Source organism: Dreissena polymorpha, chromosome 3, assembly GCF_020536995.1.
Source record: "Dreissena polymorpha isolate Duluth1 chromosome 3, UMN_Dpol_1.0, whole genome shotgun sequence".
Lineage (NCBI taxonomy): Eukaryota > Metazoa > Mollusca > Bivalvia > Myida > Dreissenidae > Dreissena > Dreissena polymorpha.
In genome coordinates this window covers 106,747,313-106,770,323 of record NC_068357.1, presented here as the reverse complement: position 1 = coordinate 106,770,323, position 23,011 = coordinate 106,747,313, and the positions used below count along the sequence as shown (strand labels likewise).

The window sequence follows — 23,011 nt, the reverse complement described above, 5'->3', positions numbered from 1 at the left end:
TTGCAAATTTCAAAGACTCACTTATGGCAACGAAGTAACGGATGCAATTTATGTAAACAAACCAAATTTGTAGTGTGTTCTCTTTTATTTTCGACTTCCTGATGTATATTTTAATGAACTAACTTAGCTAATCATAGGTTTTCCACGTACCGTATGCAAGGAATAAACACGTTCAAGTAAATAATGGATGGCGATCATATTCTCTCTGCATAAATATGTAACTATTGGGTTATTTCAGGAACTCAAAATTTTGTGAATAAAGTTACGGTATATAATGTATCGGTGAGCTTCCGGAATTGCCAATTATATCATGAAAAGAAGTGGGACACAGACCTCTGTACAAGAGTCCAAAACAAGGCCTTCTACTGTCAACAACAAGGATGAGCAAAGTGAGGAAAATGGTGTTTGGTTTTGGGTGAACAAAAATGGATTTCCAGTTGATGACAGCACATGGGAAAGAATGTGGGACCACGTTGCCAAAATACACCCAGATGGCTACAAGATGGTATCCACTGTTAGGGAGAACATTAATAATCCGCAGGTGAAATAAAATTTATGCACTCCATTATTACTCAACACTGTATTCTTGCACTTCTAAAAGAATAATTATTTGTGTCTAAACACAATGTTTATGTATCAGATAAATGATTTGATAGAATATTGCATTTGACATGTCGCATTTTAGCATTAAAAACATTGGAGTAATTACCGTATACTTGAAAATCTCATCAATAAAATTAAATTTCCTTAATGAAAACAGTCTTAACATTAATAATGTTTATGCCACTAGCAGTCTTAACATTAATAATGTTTATGCCACTAGCCAAAATGAGTATGCTTATCATTCTTAAAAGGTTGTTTTATCTGATACCAGAGTGGAAAAAACAAGTGACATTCAATATACATATTATTACATGTAATTTCATAATTTTTCAGGTTCCTGTGCCGTCAGCCCCAATGTCATTCTCACCAAACATGTCTATCCCAGACAGATTAGAGAAAATACAGAATTATATGAATACTCTGCAGTATCTTTTAAAACATTACTCTCATTTTATGATTTATCTTAGTTCTAGTACTGGCTTAAATTATTGTATTTATAGTCAGTTATAAATTAACTGTGTTACCTTCCCCTTCCCTCTTCCATAGAAACTAGGGATGCAAGAGGTTACAAAAATCATTAACCGGTTAACCCTTTCCCGTAACCGGTTATTAACCGGTTAACCGAAACGCCTCAAGTAGTGAAAATGATTTAGAGTACGTAAAAAATTTCATACCGCTCGAACAGCTCTGTAGAAACAAAATTTATTTCAAATCGCTTGCGTTGATAACATGCCAGTTTCGTAATAAAATGTATTGTACAATTTATTTTAATAATTTTGTAAATTTATGCTATATATTTTATTTAGTTTTCCTGCGTACAAAAAATTTAAAAGCTACACAATGTTCATTTTCACGTGTTAATAACTTATTTTTGGTTGGGCCGCTTATTTTACAGTCGCGTCGTATAGCTCACAAAAATGTTGTGTTCATTCTGTTTTAATTTTTGAAACTCAAATTGGCTTAATAAAGAAACGTTGTTTCCCTTTCTATTCGACGTTAAGTGGGTCATGTGTGTCCAATGAATTCGCATCTCTTCTAATTCGATACTTACATATTTTGTTGTTTTCATTTTAGCGTTTGTAGCCGAAGTAGTATCGTTTGATTTTCATTATACAATTAAAAATGTGGGTAAAATAAAGAACACGAATGCAAATTAAATTAATTTTGCACGATATGTAAGTTGAATGTTTAATATAATCAGTACATTTATTTAATAGCGAAGTAACTAAGTATAATGATCGCAAATACTGATAGTTACGTATGTTTGTTAACGTACCATAGCGCGAAAATTTTAAGCAATTACACAAACACTAAATTCAACGGTTTTATTTTGTATCTATTTTTAATTGATGTTTAATTATTTAATAAGTTAATAATTTGTTTTCTTTAATAACACTCTCATCGGACGGTAATGGTGGAATCATTAGACGTAATATTATCATAATTATATTATTTTTTGATAAACAAAAGGACGTTAACTCGTCAAGATTTCAACTACGGATGCAATTCTTGATAAAAATGTTACTTATAAACACGGTTTTTTTGCGAGCAATCAGTGTTGGGTATTGGTAAACAAAACATCAAAATAAGCCGTCTAATAGTTCAACTGTTTTTTTATCGCGAGTTCAATAAATGTGTCAATTACTTCTTTGCTAATAGCTCCCACTCACCGCAGTTCGCTAGTTAAATTTAAGCGAGTAAAAAAAACACAAAAGTGTCAGTTATCAAAACGTACCGCCTATTTGTTATCACAAAGGTATTGATTAATTGTTTTATTACTTTGATTGTTGACACGTTATTTATTACCGTCAATGGTGCGGCATGTTGTTCTAACTAGTCGCCAGCGCAAGTTGGCAGTATGTCACGCGAAAAAAGTAAAATCGTACGAATAATTCCATGAAAAAAAATAATCAAATATTTTTCCAGGTTAACCTTTTTCCGAAAATGTAACCGGTTAACTGGTCGTTTCGGTAGGTTAACCGGTAAACCGGTTAACCTCTTGCATCCCTAATAGAAACTAATTTGTCTGCTTGCATTCTCCTACACTTCAACTTTCAAAATTGTTATTTGCAGACTTATTTTCTTTCAAATTGCAAAAGTGATGTATCTCTTTTTCTGTAACATCATGATTGTTTAAATATGCACACAAATAACTGACTATTATATCCCTGTATCTAAGTTGATTTAACTGGGATCAATTTGGACGTGTATTGTCTGTTTTTCAATATACAACATCCAAACTTGAAGGCATTTTTCCTTATGATATGAAGCTGTGCACGTCCAATTTTTATCACCCTTTAATTAGTTATTAATTACAAAATGTCTGCCCCCTGTCTGTCTGTCATCCTGCCTGCCTGCCTGCCAGCCAGCCAGCCAGCCAGCCAGCCAGCCAGCCAGCCAGCCAGCCAGCCAGCCAGCCAGCCAGCCAGCCAGCCAGCCAGCCACAGTCAGTCACAGCCAGTCAGCCAGTCTGTCTGTCTGTCTGTCTGTCTGTCTGTCTGTCTGTCTGTCTGTCTGTCTGTCTGTCTGTCTGTCTGTCTGTCTGTCTGTCTGTCTGTCTGTCTGTCTGTCTGTCTGTCTGTCTGTCTGTCTGTCTGTCTGTCTGTCTGTCTGTCTGTCTGTCTGTCTGTCTGTCTGTCTGTCTGTCTGTCTGTCTGTCTGTCTGTCTGTCTGTCTGTCTGTCAAAACATTAACATTGGTCATAACTTTTGCAATATTGAAGATAGGAACTTGATATTTGGCATGCATGTGTATCTCAAGGAGCTGCACATTTTGAGCGGTGAAAGGTCAAGGTCATCCTTCATAAATGTCAAGGTCATCCAAAGGTAAAAAAAAAATCAAAGAGGCGCAGTAGGGGGCATTGTGTTTCTGACAAACACATCTCTTGTTAGTTCTATTTTCTGTAAACAGTATTTTTCAACATTAAGTAAACCATACAAATAGAACGTATATCATGAATACCTTTACAATAAGTATTTGCCAAATGGATTCACCATGATGTAAGAAACACGTTTTTATTTCTACATAACCGTTCTGATAATTATTGATACCTTATGTTTTGTTTTCGTTAACTCCTGTCAGATACAATCACACTGGCACCCAGTTCTTTGAAATTAAAAAGGCACGGCCAATATCAGGGTAAGATCCACTTATTTGATTGCCTGTTTTGCATGTCAATAATAACTAAATGCGTTATGAATATGTGACATCAATATTTTTTAAAGATTTTTATTTCATTTTTACATGTCATTCTCATAATTTTTTAGAAGTATTGTTTGTTAAAAATAAAGTTATAAATAAAATATATAGTATTGTTGTTCCCCAGAGACACACTTAATGCACAATATCTATCAAGAGATCTGCATTTAACATCTGTCAAAATGATTTAGTTAAATATATTTTGTTCTTTTTAGCAGGTGCTTTGATTTTCGATGAAAATTCAATCTACAAGCATTTTAGACTAAAGGCAATGAATCTTAATCAGAACTTTTCTGTCAATATTTATTTATTTTAATGTATATTTCTGTTGCTATAAATTAAACTTTAATCAAACATTTCTGCAAGGATAGTAAGTGTGTATACTGCTGCAATAAATGGTCATGCTTTATTTCAGGCTTATGGAAGTTGCCAAGGACATGATAAGAGAATCGTTGCCAATCAAGTGTCTTGAAGCAATCATTCTGGGAGTGTATCCTTTCCGAAATGATTTCTACTTAATCTTTTTTTAGGTGTAAACCAGATTATTTTGTTTTTAACTAAAACATTTTGAAAATCATAGAAATTCAATGGAATCATTACTTGAGTATGATTGTTTGTACATGTATTGTTCTGTATTCAAATGAACAATGTCATGCTTTGTCTCTACCAAATCTCATATTGTTTCACATCCTTACCGAGGTAATTGAGTTTGAAAATTAGCTGCATGAATTTTAGTGGTATATAATATTAAGTGGTTGCATAATCTAACAAATTAATATAATTGCATATTATTGCATAATCAAACAAATTAGCATAAAATTACTAGACGCAATAATTAGACAAATAGAAAATGTGTATTTCTGCAACCAGTCACATGTTATGCAAATTTTTTTGTTTCCTAGAATGGGATACATCATTTTCTCACAACATATCCTAATAATAAGAGAGTTTACTTAACAGCACAAAGCTTTCTAACCAACGGCATGCTAGGAATGGAGAGGTTTCCTGTCAGCTTCAAGACCAAGTTCAATGACAACTACCACCGCCACGTTGTATTGGGAATCTACCATGGTGGGAGATACGGTGCCCTGGGGATGAGCCGGCGAGAAGACCTCATGTATAAACCTCTCATATACAAGGTGAGAAAGACCTCATGTATAAACCTCTCATATACAAGGTGAGAAAGACCTCATGTATAAACCTCTCATCTACAAGGCGAGGAAGTCTCATGTATAAAGCTCTCATCTACAGGGTGAGGAAGACCCCATGTATAAATCTCTTATATACAAGTTGAGAAAGACCCCATGTATGAACCTTCATTTACAAGGTGAGAAAGACCCCATGTTTACTTCTCTCATATACCAGGTGAGAAAGATTTCATGTATGAACCTCTCATCTACAAGGTGAGAAAGACCTAATGTATAAACCACTCATGTGCAAGGTGACCTCATGTATAAACCTCTCATATACAAGGTGAACAAAACCTCTTGTATAAACCACTCATGTGCAATGTGATCTCATGTATAAACCACATGTGTACAAGGTGACCTCATGTATAAACCACTTATGTACAAGGGGACCTCATGTATTAACCTCTCATATGCAAGGTGAACTAGACCTCATGTATGAACCACTCATGGGCAAGGTGACCTTATGTTTTAACCATTTGTGTACAAGGTGACCTCATGTATAAATAACTTATGCACAACATGACCTCATGTATAAATCACTTATGTACAAAGTGACCTCATGTATAAACCACTTATGTACAATGCGACCTCATGTATTTACCTCTCATATGCAAGGTGAACAAGACCTCATGTATAAACCACTCATGTGCAAAGTGACCTCATGTTTAAACCACTCATGTGCAAGGTGACCCCATGTATAAAACTCTTGAGTACATGCTGACCTCATGTATAAATCACTAATGTACTAGGGGACCTCATGTACAAGGGGACCTCATGTATAAGCCACTCATGTACAAGGTAATCTCATGTATAAACCACTTATGTACAAGGTAACCTCGTGTATAAACCACTTATGTGCAAGGTGACCGGATGTAAAAACCATGACCACATGTGTAAACCCTGGTCCAACTCATGTACAAGGCGTTCTCATGTATAAACCACTTATGTACAAGGTGATCTAATGTATAAACCACTTATGTACAAGGTGACCTCATGTTTAAACCACTTATGTACAAGGTAACCTCATGTATAAACCACTTATGTACAATGTTACCTCATTTATAAACCACTCGTGTACAAGGTAACCTCATGTATAAACCACTCGTGTACAAGATTACCTCATTTATAAATCACTTATGTACAAGGTGACTTCATGTATAAACCACTTATGTACAAGGTGACCTCATGTGTAAACCACTCATGTACAAGGTGGCCTCATGTATAAACCACTTATGTACAAGGTGACTTCGTGTATAAACCACTTATGTACAAGGTGACCTCATGTATAAACCATTTATGTACAAGGTGACCTAATGTATAAACCACTCATGTACAAGGTGACCACATGTGTAAACCCTGGTCCCACTCCTGTACAAGGCGATCTCATGTATAAACCACTTATGTACAAGGTGATCTAATGTATAAACCACTTATGTACAAGGTGACCTCATGTTTAAACCACTTATGTACAAGGTGACCTCATGTATAAACCGCTTATGTACAATGTGACCTCATTTATAAACCACTCATGTACAAGGTGACCTCATGTATAAACCACTAGTTTACAAGATTACCTCATTTATAAATCACTTATGTACAAGGTGACCTCATGTATAAACCACTTATGTACAAGGTGACCTCATGTGTAAACCACTCATGTACAAGGTGGCCTCATGTATATACAACTCATGTACAAGGTGACCTCATTTATAAACCACTTATTTACTAGGTGACCTCATGTAAAAACCTCTCATGTACAAGGTGACTCCATTTAAAAACCACTCATATACAATGTGACCTAATGTATAAACCACTCTTGTACAAGGTGACTTTGTGTAAAACCACTCATTTACAATGTGACCTCATGTATAAACCACTCATTTACAATGTGACCTCATGTATAAACCACTCAGGTACAAGGTTTACATAGCTGGGGCTACTTCAGAGTAGTTGCTTTATTAACTGTTAGGTGATCGAACACTTGGCCAGCATTTTAGCCCATTATAGCATTATTTTGTGCATTTTGGGGAACAATTTAGTAGCAGGGATATATAACATTTTGTGACAAACAACATAATTTAAAAGATTTTCTGAGGGGTGACATATCATAATGGGCCCTATCATAGGAAACCTGTTTGTCACACCAGTATTTTGGAGAGAGATTTTATTTTAATGGTACAAAATCAGCATTTTATCTTTGTAAGTTTTTACTATAGAATTAAAAAGAATTATTGGTTCCTTAAAATATTCATTGAGAAGACTTTTATTTGTGATAAATCACCATCTGAACATATGACACAAAATCCATAAATATTGGATAGATGATGTCACTGGCAGCAGTAAACATGTTCAAGCATTTAAGTTAAATTATCCTAGATAGAGTATTAATAAAAACAACACTGTTCTACAGCAAATTTATATAACCATTTGTTAATTTTCATGGGTGGCTTATTTATAAGGGTAGGGGATTGACTTCATAAAAATATTGTCAATTTATTTTTTAATTGGGGCATACATGTTTTACAAGTATATTGTTTTTTTAGAATATACCTTATTGCATTACTGTGGTAAATCAGTTATTGCTGTACATTGTTCTATTTGATGAAAACCATCTGTTTCCAGAGTCTTTCAGAGCTTATTGTGGACTATGAGAGAGCATACAGGAAATGTGAGTATATTTGAGCTGCTCAAAAATGGGGCTTAATGCATGTTTGTAAAGTATTGTCCCAGGTAAGCCTGTGCAGTACACGCAACGCAATGCACAGGCTAGCTAATCTGGGACAACACTTTATGAACATGCATTAAGTCTAGATTTTCAAAGTGCAGCTGATTTATTTTGATACTGTGGTTATTGTTAGTTTTATGTATGGGTACAAAGTTTGAGATAAATATCACTGCATGTTTTCTAAAATGCATCTGCTGATATGAATAATAAAATTCTGCTCATAGTTATCACACATAAGGCTAACTTTTTTCATGCATAATCTGCACCATTCAGTGAATAAAAGACTAATTCTTAAAACAGCTCCTGCTTCACTGACTTTTAAATCAAAGGAAAAAGCTTGTGTGCACATGTTTTAGACTGGCATGACGTGAAGAAGATCAAGATTGGGCTGCCAATCTCGCATGACCCGCACAGCTACGAGTTTATACAGTGGAAGGTTTGTTGTGGTGCATTTGTATCAATCATGACCCGCACAGCTACGAGTTTATACAGTGGAAGGTTTGTTGTGGTGCATTTGTATCAATCATGACCCGCACAGCTACGAGTTTATACAGTGAAAGGTTTGTTGTGGTGCATTTGTATCAATCATGACCCGCACAGCTACGAGTTTATACAGTGGAAGGTTTGTTATGGTGCATTTGTATCAATCATGTATCAATCATGACCCGCACAGCTACGAGTTTATACAGTGGAAGGTTTGTTATGGTGCATTTGTGTCAATCATGTATCAATCATGACCTGCATAGCTACGAGCTTATACAGTGGAAGGTTTGTTATGGTGCATTTGTATCAATCATGTATCAATCATGACCCGCACAGCTACGAGTTTATACAGTGGAAGGTTTTTTGTGGTGCATTTGTATCAATCATGTGAGCAATATTTGTGAGCGTTTTAATGATCACTGACTTTTACTATTGTTGGTGTGAAACATAAAGTGTTGTTCACAAGTACATTTCTTGCTGTAATATTGAGTTTGTTTTTTTCTGTTATTCACTCTGATATTATATTATCATATTATTGGAAGGCAGAAATTACATGGTTATTTACAATTACATGTATACATGTATTTCATACTACATAAGTGAACTTGCAGTGCATTTGTTAGAGTGTCACTTTTGGTGTACTTACTTGGTGGTTTTCCATAGACACCAACGCAATAATATCACAGAAATAAAAGGATTTTTCATTAACAGACTCAATACCAATCGAAAAGTGTTTTCCATGGCACAGACAAAATGTTCAGTTGAAAGTAACTGCCTTAGTTGTGATAACGTGAATTGTATATGTCAGCCACGTACAGTGCTATGATGTGTTATAACATGAGTTGTATATGTAAGCCCCATACAGTGTTATGATGGGTAATAACATGACTTGTATAGGTCAGCCACGTACAGCTTGCCATAATTAACCTGATGCCTTTAAGCTCAACTTAACCCTGAACCACTTAGATACGTATTTAACCCTGTACCACTTAGATACGTATTTAACCCTTCACCACTAAGATACGTATTTAAATTACATTCTTAAATTGTGTCCTATATTCATACTTGTTCTTTAACGTGCACAGATATCGCGAACATTAAATAGGAACAATTGTTAGTTAGTTCAATATTCTGTTATTTGATTAACTTGAATTTATTACAAGAATTAATGTATTTATTATAATAATGCTCTCAATGTTTTCTTGCTTAAAATGTTAATGCCAGGGTAATGATGGCCATTTTTCCCTGGTTTTCAATTTAGACCCATGATGCATTTAAACAGTAGAACTAAAATTTTATTCAATTCTCATTTAATAGACTTCCATATTGTCATGGTCTTTCCATTTTTCACTTCAGATGCTTGATTCATTAAAATAGTAGCACTAAATTCAAGTTTATTGTCACATTAATTACACTGCCATGTACCCATGCACTCTATCTACTGTCCAATCACAGCGCATGACGTTAATAAAAAAGTAGCTCTAAAATCCTGTCTTTGTAATGGAGCGTCACTTTGGGAAAATATGGCTTAATGCATGTGCGTAAAGTGTCATCCCATTTTAGCCTGTGCAGTCTGCACAGTTTTATCAGGGACAGTTCTTTCCACCAAAACTGGATTTTGTTAACAAGGGACATTCTTTAAACAAAAAATACCAAAGAAGCGTCAGTGTCATCACTGATAAGCCTGTTCTAATCTGGGACGTCACTTTATGCACATGCATTAAGCCCTGTTATCCCAGAGTGAGACTCGATACAACTACCATGAAGCAATGCTGTCTCTGCTGTCCACTTCAGACTCTGACCCTGACCAGGAGCAAGTTGACCCAGCAGGAACTCTGTAGGGAGGTGGACGCACACGCCAAGGATATACGCACCAAGGTGAGCAAAGACACAACTTTTAAAAGAGTTTTCGTCATCAATATTGGATTTTTTTCCAAATCCATAAAGTGCAAGTTTTGCTTATCATAGCCCCTTTAAATTTTGATGTACGTGCCAAAAACATTTTGTACCAAGGTAGGACGATACAGAACTTCTTTATAAGTGTTATTTTTGGATGGGACAATTTAAGATTAAATTTACAATTACAAAAAGTGCATGTATTCCTATATTATATCCATCAGGGTCCCAATAAATTTGCAATGTAAAACGGTCAACATAGTTTTTGGATAAACTTTTTTTTGCACTGTTGAGATCATGAAACAATTTAACTCCTTGCTTAATGCTTTGTTTTTAGCATTAACAAATCTCTGTATCAATCTTTAGGAATAATATTCTTGAAAACATTTGGAAAACAAGCCATTTTGTCTTTATAACATTCTAGGGGAAACAAAAACTTAAGCGTGTGGACATGCCATTTTTGGCATTTCGCAAGGTAAGACTATGCAAAAGTGCTGTTTGAAATGGTTCTTTGAAAACCCACACATATACATGATCATGCTTCTGCTCTGCTGCATGTTTGGCTGCTATCCGGGTTATAGTTCACTGATAGGCTGGTGGCAATGGCACCACATTACACTGGCACATGGGACATTTGGACACTCACAAAATGTTTCTAATTAAGTATGTGTACATGAGTCTGTCTGTTAATAACCATAATGCATAGACTGGTTTTTTGCTTAGAAGAGAATTCCTTCACATAAAAAAACAATAAAAGCGGAAAGTTTTGGCCCTTATAAGCCTGTGTGAAGTGCACAGGCTAATCTGGAGTGTTACTTTAAACAGATGCATTAAGCCTAGTTAACCGCAAGCCAGGCTCAGTTATGAGTGCACATGTATGCTTAGAAAAACACAGTTTGTTATATTGATCAGTTAATTATACAATCCTATTGTTCATTGTGCAGATGACTGCTTGCATTTCCATTAGTTTACATTTTTATTCATATCTCATTGTGTGACTTATATAATATAATGCTATGACTTTGATATACTTGTATACATGTGTTTATTCTTGTCTTGCACAGAAATTCTCACTGCTTGAAAATTTCAATATGCTGTACTTTTATACATTTGTTTATGCTTGTCTTGCACAGCAATTACTACGAGAAATGGACACAGGTGGCTTAACAATGTACTCGTGTCGTCGTAAGGTATATGCCAGGCATTATAGCATGTATAATACTAATGCTGATTGTACCTGCTTGCTCAACATCATCTGGCAGTTTTAATTAGCCTCGTTCTGGGAGAACTTTGCACTTTTAAGGATTTGTTCGTTTAAAGGAGGTCTCTTTGTAAACAAAAATCCAGTTTAGGCAGAAAGTGCAGTCCTCACAGGCTAATTTTGGATGACACTTTATACACATACATTAAGCCCAGTTCTCCCAGGATGTAGCTGTAATTCTATGGCACTCACTACTGTCTTTGTACAATCATACTTGCTGAACCATTTATTATCATTTTTATATGTCCACCTCTGATGAAACGTATTTTGGGAACACCCTTGGCAGACTGAAGTCCTGCAATTGTCATTAAATCTTCACTTTCTTGAAATGCTTTGTTCACATAAAATTGAAGCCCTTGTTTATAATAAAAATGCAAAATTCGCTGGTACAACTCTATTAACTCATGCTTAACCCCCTGTTCATTGAATCTTCACTAAACATTCCAGTTATGGGGTCCTTTATTAAGATGGAAGTATATTTCTTCCCAATACCTTGTTATATATACGATTTTGTAGTATCACTGTAACTGATTTTTAAAAAGCTGAGTGTTTTATTGACAGTCATTGTTGTATTGTGGATTTGTAGTTACATTCTTGATAATATGCAATATTAAAGAAACAAAATGCATTATGTCATTATAGTTTTTGAGCTCACCTGTCACAAAGTGACATGGTGAGCTTATGTGACCGTGTGATGTCGAGCGTCCGTTGTGCGTGTGTGCATGCATGCGTGCGTGCTTGCGTGTGTCCATCAACAATTTGTTTGTGTAGACAGTAGAGGTCACAGATTTCATCCAATCTTCATGAAATTTGGTCAGAATGTTTATGTTGATGAAATCTGGGTTGGGATTGTATTTGGGTCATCTGGGGTAAAAAACTAGGTCACTAGGTCAAATAATAGAAAAACCTTGTGTAGACAAATAAGGTCACAGTTTTCATCCAATCTTTATGAAATTTGGTCAGAATGTTTATCTTGATGAAATCTGGGTTGGGATTGTATTTGGGTCATCTGGGGTCAAAAACTAGGTCACTAGGTCAAATAAAAGGAAAAAAACTAGGTCACTATGTCAAATAATAAAAAAACCTTGGGTAGACATTAGAGGTCACAGTTTTCATCCAATCTTTATGAAATATGGTCAGATTATTTATCTTGATGAAATCTGGGTTGGGATTGTATTTGGGTCATCTGGGGTCAAAAACTAGGTCACTAGGTCAAATAATAGAAAAACCTTGTGTAGACAATAGAGGTCACAGTTTTCATCCAATCATAATGATATTTGGTCAGAATGTATATCTTGATGAAATCTGGGTTGGGATTGTATTTGGATCATCTGGGGTCAAAAACTAGGTCACTAGGTCAAATTATATAAAAACCTTGTGTAGACAACAGAGGTCACAGTTTTCATCCAATCTTTATGAAATTTGGTCAGAATGTTTATCTTGATGGAATCTGGGTTGGGATTGTATTTGGGTCATCTGGTGTCAAAATCTAGATCACTAGGTCAAATAATAGAAAAACCTTGTGTAGACAATAGAGGTCACAGTTTTAGTCCAATCTTTATGAAATATGGTCAGAATGTTTATCTTGATGAAATCTGGGTTGGGATTGTATTTGGGTCATCTGGGGTCAAAATCTAGGTCACTAGGTCAAATAATAGAAAAACCTTGTGTAGACAATAGAGGTCACAGTTTTCATCGGATGTTTATGAAATTTGGTCAGAATGTTTATCTTAATAATATCTGATTTTGGATCGTGTATGGGTCATCTGGGGTCAAAAATTAGGTCCCCGGGCCAATTCTAATAAAACCTTGTGTAGATGAAAGAGGTCACAGTTTTCATCATGTCTTAATGAAATTTTGTCAGAATGTATTAATTAATGAAATCTGGCTTGTGATTGTATATAGGTCTGATAGAATTTAAGTTGATGTAGCAAGGCTAGTCAGGTGATCAATTCAGGGCCATCATGGCCCTCTTGTTTTAATCAATGCGCAGGTTTCTTATTACTAGCCACACCTTATGATGTCATGCAAACTCAAACAGAAAGATGAAGATGACTTTTTTAGTAATGAAAGCCAGACATGTTGGTTATTTCCAGAAATATTGGGCTCCTTAATATTTAAGACTAATATCGTTTCGAGAACAATATGAAATTATATTGGACTCACAGTTAGGTTTAGGTCAAGCAATATATATCATGTCATGTTAAATGTTTATGATGTCACATTGAGCCGCAGGTAGTAATTAGTTAGCAAGCAATACTCGAGTGTAATGTTTAGAAGCAAATGACCCAGTAAATATGCATTTGTATTGAAATAACAACAGCAGCTTTATGTAATTACATGTTAAGGTTGAAAATTCAGCAAAACATCTTTTTTTTTACGATTGAAATCTTAATATTTTTTATTGTTTAACTGTTGTTTGATTTTACGTAAGATTTATTTCATAGCATCTCATTTAGTTGCTCCGTGATTTTAAGCTCATGTTAGCACGTAGCAAACTTTTTCTTCTAACAACTTCTCATACTTAACCTCTCAACAGATTTTAACGTAATTTCACAGGAATGATCTTTGGGTGAACCTTTTACAACATTGTTCAAATGGTTCTTATTAATTGCATATGTAGGTCAACAAAGCTAAAAATCTCTTAATCCACAAGGGTCATAGCCATAGTATTTAGTGTGTGCAATTAAGCAGTCCTCAGTTAAGTAAGTTCAAATCATGTTCCTGCCCATGCCTCAGGGGTCCCATGATTAATATAGACTTGAAGCATTGTATGGTGGACCTCAACAAAGTTTGTTCAAACATTTCCTGTGGGATCAAAATTGGCTCTGCACTGGTGTTATATATTTTCCTTATATGTATATGGTACAATATTTTCTCTTCAACTGTAAGGCTGAGAGGTAGGGTATATGGCAAGTAAACTTATATGGTGGTCCACTACCAAGTTTGTTAAAATAATTCCCCTGGGGTCAAAAGTTGCTACCCCCAAGGGTCAAATGATTTGTGAAGACTTAAATATCCATAAACAATTTAAATGTGAACCTGCAAGGGTCAGCGGTTTTGATATTAAATGTGAAACATGGTATAGTTTTCTAAAGAATATCGCTGGGATCAAAACTAACCATGTGCCAGGGATCATACATGATAATGATTTGAGCCCGCGTTCTGAGAAAACTGGGCTTAATACATGTGCGTAAAGTGTCATCCCAGATTAGCCTGTGCAGTCCACACAGGCTAATCAGGGACAACACATTCCGCCTAAACTTGATTTTAGGTGAAAAGAGACTTCCTGTATACTTACAGTACCATAAAAGCTGAAAGTGTCATCCCTGATTAGCCTGTGCGAACTGCACAGGCTAATCTGGGATGACACTTTACGCACATGCATTAAGCCCAGTTTTCTCAGAACGCAGCTCATTTTTACATGTATAGACTGTTCTTATACTGCCTAAGACCACAGTAAGTCAGGTTAGCCACCTAAGGCGTTTAGGCCCACTTGTTTTGGATACATTTTTGGCCAAAAATGGGCCTCATTCCCAGTCTCAAAAATTATATATTATTCCCAAAATTCCCGATTGTTTTTCTAATATATAATTTGGGAATATTTTTTAATTAAGTGAAAGAAATACATTCATCTCATAATGTGAATCACATGTATGTGCATGTTCAAGTAAAACAAATTAATAATTAATATTATCCTATTAATAAAAACTGGTATATGCTTGCTTCATGTTAGACACTAAAATAACAGTTAACCACTACTATTTAGCTGCAATAATAAAATAGAATTCTCCATAGGCAAGTTAAGATATAGCATGGTCATATTACGTCATAAATAGATATTTCGTGTAAGTGGATATGAAGTTCGTAAATGCTGTCGTAGAAACTGTAATGAACTTTCAATAAACTTACAAGTTAATTTGTTTTTTTGTGTTCTTACTTCACAAATACATTCAGAAACAGTGAGGTATGACTGAGCCTGTAATTCAGGGGTTTACACATGGGCTGGACAGAATGTAAACATACTGTTAAGAACTTTATTTTTTCAAATATCTTAAGTTATTGAAATACATTTGCAAAAGCTTTAGTACATAAAAGACAGTTAAATCCTTAAATACGTCTGAAATAAGTGACAGAATGTTAAGTTGCCTAAAGCATAACCCTGCAGTTCATAAGGAATTTTTTAACAAGAACACAGGCTTATTAAATGAAGAAATTCTGATGTATTTCACATTGCCATAAGCAGCATAAAAATCAATCTTTTGTGCACTAGTTGAAATTCTTAAGAAAAAGTGTTTTTATAGGTTATTTAAAAAAAGCACCACTTACCGATGTGTTTACATTCATTAACGTTTAATTGGGAACCCCACAAAGTCACGTGATCCGGTACCCTGAACTAGAGACACCCTCAAATATATTTCTTTGGAAGAACCAATGCCAGGTGTCTTTTGATTGCAGCTTATAGAGACACTCTCAAGTCTATTTCCTTGGATAAACAAATCCTATGTGTCTTGGATTGTACTGATGGCCTTCAGCTCATAGATACATGTACACTCTCAAGTCTATTTCCTTGGATAAACAAATCCTATGTGTCTTGGATTGTACTGATGGCCTTCAGCTCATAGATACATGTACACTCTCAAGTCTATTTCCTTGGATAAACAAATCCTATGTGTCTTGGATTGTACTGATGGCCTTCAGCTCATAGATACATGTACACTCTCAAGTCTATTTCCTTGGATTATCCAGTTCTAGGTGTCTTGGATTGCATTGATAGCCTTTGATGTAACTTAAAACGATATCTCAAGCTTATTTCCTTTGAAGTACCAATGTGGTGTCTCTAAATTCATTTATAGCCTTTGACTTACAGAGACATTCTCCCATCTATTGCTTCATGGCAGTACGAGGTTCTCTAGGAAAGATGTTTAGAATGCTTCTTTGCAGAACAAGGTCCGTTTTGAAAGATCTTGAGAATGCTTTTTTCACACTAGATCCATTACACACACTTTAGCAACTGTGTCACAATATTGGCTGTTAACAAAATTGCATGAAGTCTGTGTTGGGACTGGTTAATCATTCGCTAGGGCACTGACACTGTATAAGAGTGATCCTGGGTTTGAGTTCCAGACAAGATTCACAATTTTCTCGAACAGTGACAACTTAAAAAATCACCAATTCTTGTCCTATTTCAGTCGCGCTCCTGGTCGGTTCCCCAGACAAGCTCTCCACGCAAGTCTCTGTCCTACGCAGACATGGCCTCCAACCACTCCAGCTTCAACCAGGCTGTCAGACTCTACAATGGGTATGAAGTCATGCTCATTTTGGAAAAAACTGAGCTTAATGCATGTGCAGAAAGTGTCATCCCAGATTAGCCTGTGCAGTTTGCACAGGCTAATCAGGGACAATATTTCACACTTTTATTATTTTTTATGTGTAAAGGAGTTCTCTTCTAAACAACAATTCAGTGAAGGGGAAGAGTGTTGTCTCTGAATATCCCGTGTGGACTGCACAGGCTAATCTGGGAAAACACTTTAGGCACTCTCATTAAGTCCCATTTTACCAGGGCTAGGCTGAAATATAAATGATCTGTTCACTTCAGGTCCTCCTTAACTGCAATCATGAATCCTGGTATAAGCGCTATCCTATGTCTTAAAGCATACGTATTTTACAATTCCCTCTCAAAAGCAAATGGGAAATTGCTATGACCAACCAGCATTAAACCAGAACAGCCTGTCTGCGAGTAACTTGCCCTCTGTTCAGGTTTTATGCTTTTTTCTGTTCATCAGTAGTTCTTTCATTTAATTTGATTTTCAAACTGGCTACAATGGGGCAAAATGCATACCCAATTTAAAGTAGATCTCAAATGTTTCAAACATACTCTTTGTTTCAATATTTAATAAGAGATCAAAACGTTTTGTAACAGTGGTGTCTTGAACTATGAACAAAAATGAATAAATTATAGAAGTCAATTTTTCAAAGCTAAATGCCATTTAAGGGGTGTTGCTGCAGTTTTGCTGATTTTTTTCCACCTAAAAGATTTTGTTCAAAATTTATATTCAAGTACTATATACAAATACTGTATGAAATATGAAATAAAAATATAGGGTCACCGGCCTTGTTTTGATTTTATTCACCATTTTATAACATGTACTTTTTCATTTAAACTGGAAAATCTCTTATTGCCTCAAACCAATTAATAACCTATGAAATATACAACATATAGATGTTATATAAGCGGAGATACATAAAATACCATTTAATTAAACAACACAATTCCAAAAAAATGGAGAACATAAGTTAAATTTAAAAAAAAAAAAATTTTTTTTTATGTCACCCAAAAAAACATCATTTTTTTACTATTTTTAACACCAAAATGTAATTAAAAAAATTATGTCGTATAGAATTCTGCAAAACTGCTCAAATATGTTCATCTACGTGTTGTCATCATAAAACACAAATAAAAAAAGGGGGTCACCGCATTTTTAACCAAGATTTTTTGTTTTAAATATCCCTACCGCTACATCAAATTTTATAAAAATATATCAATTAGGCAACACCCAAGTACCGCTACATAGATTGTACGAAATATGCATAAACATTAGAAATTGTTTACAATCTTAACTGGGATCACAACAGCTTACCAAAAGACATTAATAAAAAACAATATTTAATCACAAACATAAAACCATACAGTATCAAACTCAACCTTAATCATTAATAACTTACATGTACTTGTTCACAGATTTCTGCTTGTTTTGGAGTTTGTGATTAAATGCTTTAAATTGATAAACGACCGACATGACTAAAAAGCTCCAATATAAAACAAGAATGAAATTAAAGAAATAAAAAAAAAGTTAACCCCACCTGGGATCGAACCACTGACAATTGAATTATGAACCAACTCGGTCATTTCTGCTGATACTGATAACAAAAATATTGAGTTGTGATAATAGCATCATCGGTGTTGCTATAAATATATTCTCGGTTAAATAAACTGCCGCAACACCCCTTAACTATCCATTACAACACAGACTTTGTTTAAAATATTAATCATAAAACCAAACTGTATGTTTTTATGATTATGATTATAAATTTGGCTTATTGTATGCATTTAAAGTGCTGTACCAGATTACCCTGTGCAGTCTGCACAGGCTTATCAGGTTCAACACTTTCCTCTTCTGTGGAATTTTTCGTATAAAGAAGCTCTCTTCCATGCTATGCTGTTTATTGCAGGAGTGGCTCAGCCAAGGGTTCTGACTCTTCAAAAAAGGAGAGCACAGATCTGTCTCAGTACCAGATTCGTATCTAGCACGGCCCTGGGGCTCATGTGTATGGGAGAACAGATATACAGTATTTCTATTTATATCATACAAAAAATGATCTCATGTTGTTACAAAGTTGTGTGGAAATGGCTTTAAGTATGTATTTTGGTGATGTGAAAAATTTGTTTTATATATAAATTTGTGTCAAATTGCATTTATTGACTGTGTTGATAATGCACATAAAACTGTTAACATATGATCTTATAGTTTTAATATATTATGAAACAAGTATTTTAGTTACTATTGTTACTCTCATGATATTATGAAATTCCATGACTACTTATATTTTTTATGCCCCTGGATCGAAAGGTCGGGGGTATATTGTTTTTGGCCTGTCTGTCATTGTGTGTGTCCCAAAACTTTAACCAAAACTTTAACCTTCTTCATAACTTTTGCAATATTGAACATAGCAGCTTGATTTTTGGCATGCAAGTGTATCTCATGGAGCTGTACATTTTGAGTGGTGAAAGGTCAAGGTCATCCTTCAAGGTCAAAGGTAAAAAAAAAAATCAAAGCGCTGCTTAGGGGGCGTTGTGTTTCTGACAAACACATCTCTTGTTTTTAAATAATTCCTTGACTAAAATCCTAGACTCTATGATTGTTTTGTTGTTGTTTTTTGTGTCAGATTTGTTTGCTTATTGGCTGTTTTCAACAGTATTTCAGTCATATGACAGCAGTCACTTAACCAACTAGCACTAGACCTGGCCTAGCTGATTCACCAGTCATATATGAGGTGTATTCTGAGAAAACTGGGCATAATGCATGTGCGCAAAGTGCCGTCCCAGATTAGCCTTCGCAGTGTGCACAGACTAATCGGGGATGACACTTTCCAGCTAAATTGGATTTTTGCTAAGAAGAGACTTAATTTAAACGAAAAATGTCATAAAAGCAGAAAGTGTTGTCCCTGATTAGCCTGTGCAGACTGCACAGGCTAATCTGGGACGACACTTTACGCACATGCATTATGATAAAACTGAATCAGAGATAGGGGGAGAATGGCAGAAGAAAGGGTTTCATGAAGAATTACCATAAAATGGCTGGTGCTTTATTTGAAACACGATCCAGCTTTCAATGACTAAATTTTTTACCATATTAATTACAATATTATTTCAGGCCAGCGAGCTTAGTTTAAAGAGCACTTGACTAAAAAAACGTAGATTGGGTTCGAACCTGTGCTTAGTAACCAAACTAATATGGTAATTGCTCATTAAAACTTGTCTATGGCAATTCTCCCCCCGACCTGTGATTTAAGTAGGGCAGTTGTCAGTTACAGCCAGTAGTATGTGCACTTAATACTGGTAAACCATCTTACCCATGGGAAGTGTGAGTTGATTGACTGACCCACTTTGTAGGACTGTTGAAAACAGCAAGAAAACACACACAACTATACTAAACCAAACTATACAAGTACAAATGTACTATATAATTTGACATATGGGATCAATGAATGTCATTGTGAGTTGTTTAATCTCACTGACTGTATTATCTCATACTGTAGGATTATAACTTATAATATAATCCAGTACCCGTATTCTTTACACTATGTATCACAATAAATAATACATTTGTTTTTGTTTTTTAATAGAACAGCATTTCCTTACTTTTAAACAGTTTTTCATTATCTGTGATATGAATATGTGTTGTGATAGTTTGTGTCTTTTTATGCCCCCCTTCAAAAAAGAGGGGGTATGTTGTTTTGCACATGTCGGTCCGTCTGTATGTCCGTCCGTCCACCAGATGGTTTCCGGATGATAACTCAAGAATGCTTTGGCCTAGGATCATGAAACTTCATAGGTACATTGATCATGACTCGCAGATGACCCCTATTGATTTTGAGGTCACTAGGTCAAAGGTCAAGGTTACGGTGACCGGAAATAGTAAAATGGTTTCCGGATGATAACTAAGGAACGCTTATGCATAGGATTATGAAACTTCATAGGTACATTGATCATGACTCGCAGATGACCCCTATTGATTTTCAGGTCACTAGGTCAAAGGTCAAGGTCATGGTGACTCGAAATAGTAAAATGGTTTCCAAATGATAACTCAAGAACGCTTATGCCTAGGATCATGAAACTTCATAGGTATATTGATCATGACTCGCAGATGACCCCTATTGATTTTCAGGTCACTAGATCAAAGGTCACAATGACTCGAAATAGTAAAATGGTTTCTGGATATTGACTCAAGAACACTTATGCCTAGGATCATGAAACTTCATAGGTACATTGATCATGACTTGCAGATGACCCCTATTGATTTTCAGGTCACAAGGTCAAAGGTCACAGTGACTCAACTTAGAAAAATGGTTTCCTGTTGATAACTCAAGAACCCTTACGCCTAGGATCATGAAACTTCATAGGCATTGATCATGACTGGCAGATGACCCCTATTGACTTTCAGGTCACTAGGTCAAAGGTCAAGGTCATGGTGACTTGACACAGAAAATGGTTTCCGGATGATAACTCAAGAAAGCTTACGCCTAGGATCATGAAACTTCATCGGTAGATTGATCATGACTCACAGATGACCCCTATTGATTTTCAGGTCACTAGGTCAAAGGTCAAGGTCACAGTGCCAAAAAACGTATTCAGGCAATGGCTGCCACTACAACTGACAGCCCATATGGGGGGCATGCATGTCTTACAAACAGCCCTTGTTTTCAATTTGGATTATCACTATGTGGCTTTTATTGTAGGCTCAGCAAGAAAACGTGTGGTACTGTCTCTATTTATATTGTGTTTATTTAAATCAGTGGGCATATTAAATTTTTAAACATTTGTCTGTAGTTCCTTTTTGAATTTATTTTTGTTGTAATATAAGAGAGTTGTAGCATAAATAATGTCTTTCAATTCAATGTGTACAAAGAGCCCAAAATACTTGTAAATATAGTTTGGTTGGTGTTACATGTAGATTAAAAAGATTAAAAACACTAAAAAAAATCAAATCAAGATCAGTGTGTACATGAAAACTTCATTTTCATACACTCGTTTTTCCATAAAATTACTTATTATGCATTTTCGTTTAAATAAATTTTTTCAGATTGGTAATGTTTGCATTACCAAACTTAATGCATTTTCCAAATGAAGGTACTGATAACTTTATGACTATACATTTAATCTATCTATTACTATATGATATAATTCATTGACAAAGTCCAGCTGAATGACTTCATGTCAATTTAGAGACATGATTCAGCTTCACAGCGCTGTATATTCATATACATAATAGAGCTTCACAGCGCTGTATATTCATATACATAATAGAGCTTCACAGCGCTGTATATTCATATACATAATAGAGCTTTATGACATCGTAATCATTCATATTCCTTGTCCAGCGTAATGCCTTCATGCCCATGAATGTTCATAATTCAGCTGAAAGACTTTGTCCTGTTCATTCATGTACATAGTCCAGCTAAATAAAACCCTGTTCATTCATGTACATAGTCCAGTTTAATGACATCCTGTCCATTCATGTACATAGTCCAGCTTAATGACATCCTGTCCATTCATGTACATAGTCCAGTTTAATGACATCCTGTCTATTCATGTACATAGTCGAGCTTAATGACATCCTGTCCATTCATGTACATAGTCCAGCTAAATGACATCCTGTCTATTCATGTACATAGTCCAGCTTAATGACATCCTGTCTATTCATGTGCATAGTCCAGCTTAATGACATCCTGTCTATTCATGTACATAGTACAGCTTAATGACATCCTGTTCATTTATGTACATAGTCCAGCTTAATGACATTCTGTCTATTCATGTACATAGTCCAGCTTAATGACATCCTGTTCATTTATGTACATAGTCCAGCTTAATGACATCCCATCAATTCATGTATATAGTCCAGCTTAATGACACCCTGACCATTCATGTTCATAGTCAAGCTTAATGACACCCTGTCTATTTATGAACATAGTCCAGCTCAATGACATCCTGTCCATTCATGTACATAGTCCAGCTTAACGACATCCTGTCCATTCATGTACATTGTCCAGCTTAATGACATCCTGTCTATTCATGTCCATAGTCCAGCTTAATGACATCCTGTCCATTCATGTACATAGTCCAGTTTAATGACATCCTGTCTATTCATGTACATTGTTCAGCTTAATGACATCCTGTCCATTCATGTATATAGTCCAGTTTAATGACATCCTGTCTATTCATGTACATAGTACAGCTTAATGACATCCTGTCTATTCATGTACATAGTTCAGCTTAATGACATCCTGCCCATTCATGTACATAGTACAGCTTAATGACATCCTGTCTATTCATGTACATAGTCCAGCTTAATGACACCATGTCTATTCATGTAC

General features: G+C 35.3%; 1 protein-coding gene across 1 annotated transcript; it reads left to right on the top strand.

Annotated features, from left to right (window-relative positions):
- The first annotated feature begins 12 nt into the window (after positions 1 to 12).
- Positions 13 to 21,458, top strand: LOC127870886 (tubulinyl-Tyr carboxypeptidase 1-like). The gene is made up of 11 exons (XM_052413469.1): positions 13 to 48; positions 239 to 541; positions 937 to 1,028; positions 3,685 to 3,741; positions 4,217 to 4,291; positions 4,769 to 4,940; positions 7,614 to 7,659; positions 8,073 to 8,152; positions 9,994 to 10,077; positions 16,549 to 16,658; positions 18,590 to 21,458. The coding sequence occupies exons 2-11, from the start codon at positions 311 to 313 to the stop codon at positions 18,663 to 18,665; spliced, it is 1,023 nt and encodes a 340-aa protein (XP_052269429.1). The 5' UTR covers positions 13 to 48; positions 239 to 310; the 3' UTR covers positions 18,666 to 21,458.
- The last annotated feature ends 1,553 nt before the right edge of the window (positions 21,459 to 23,011 follow it).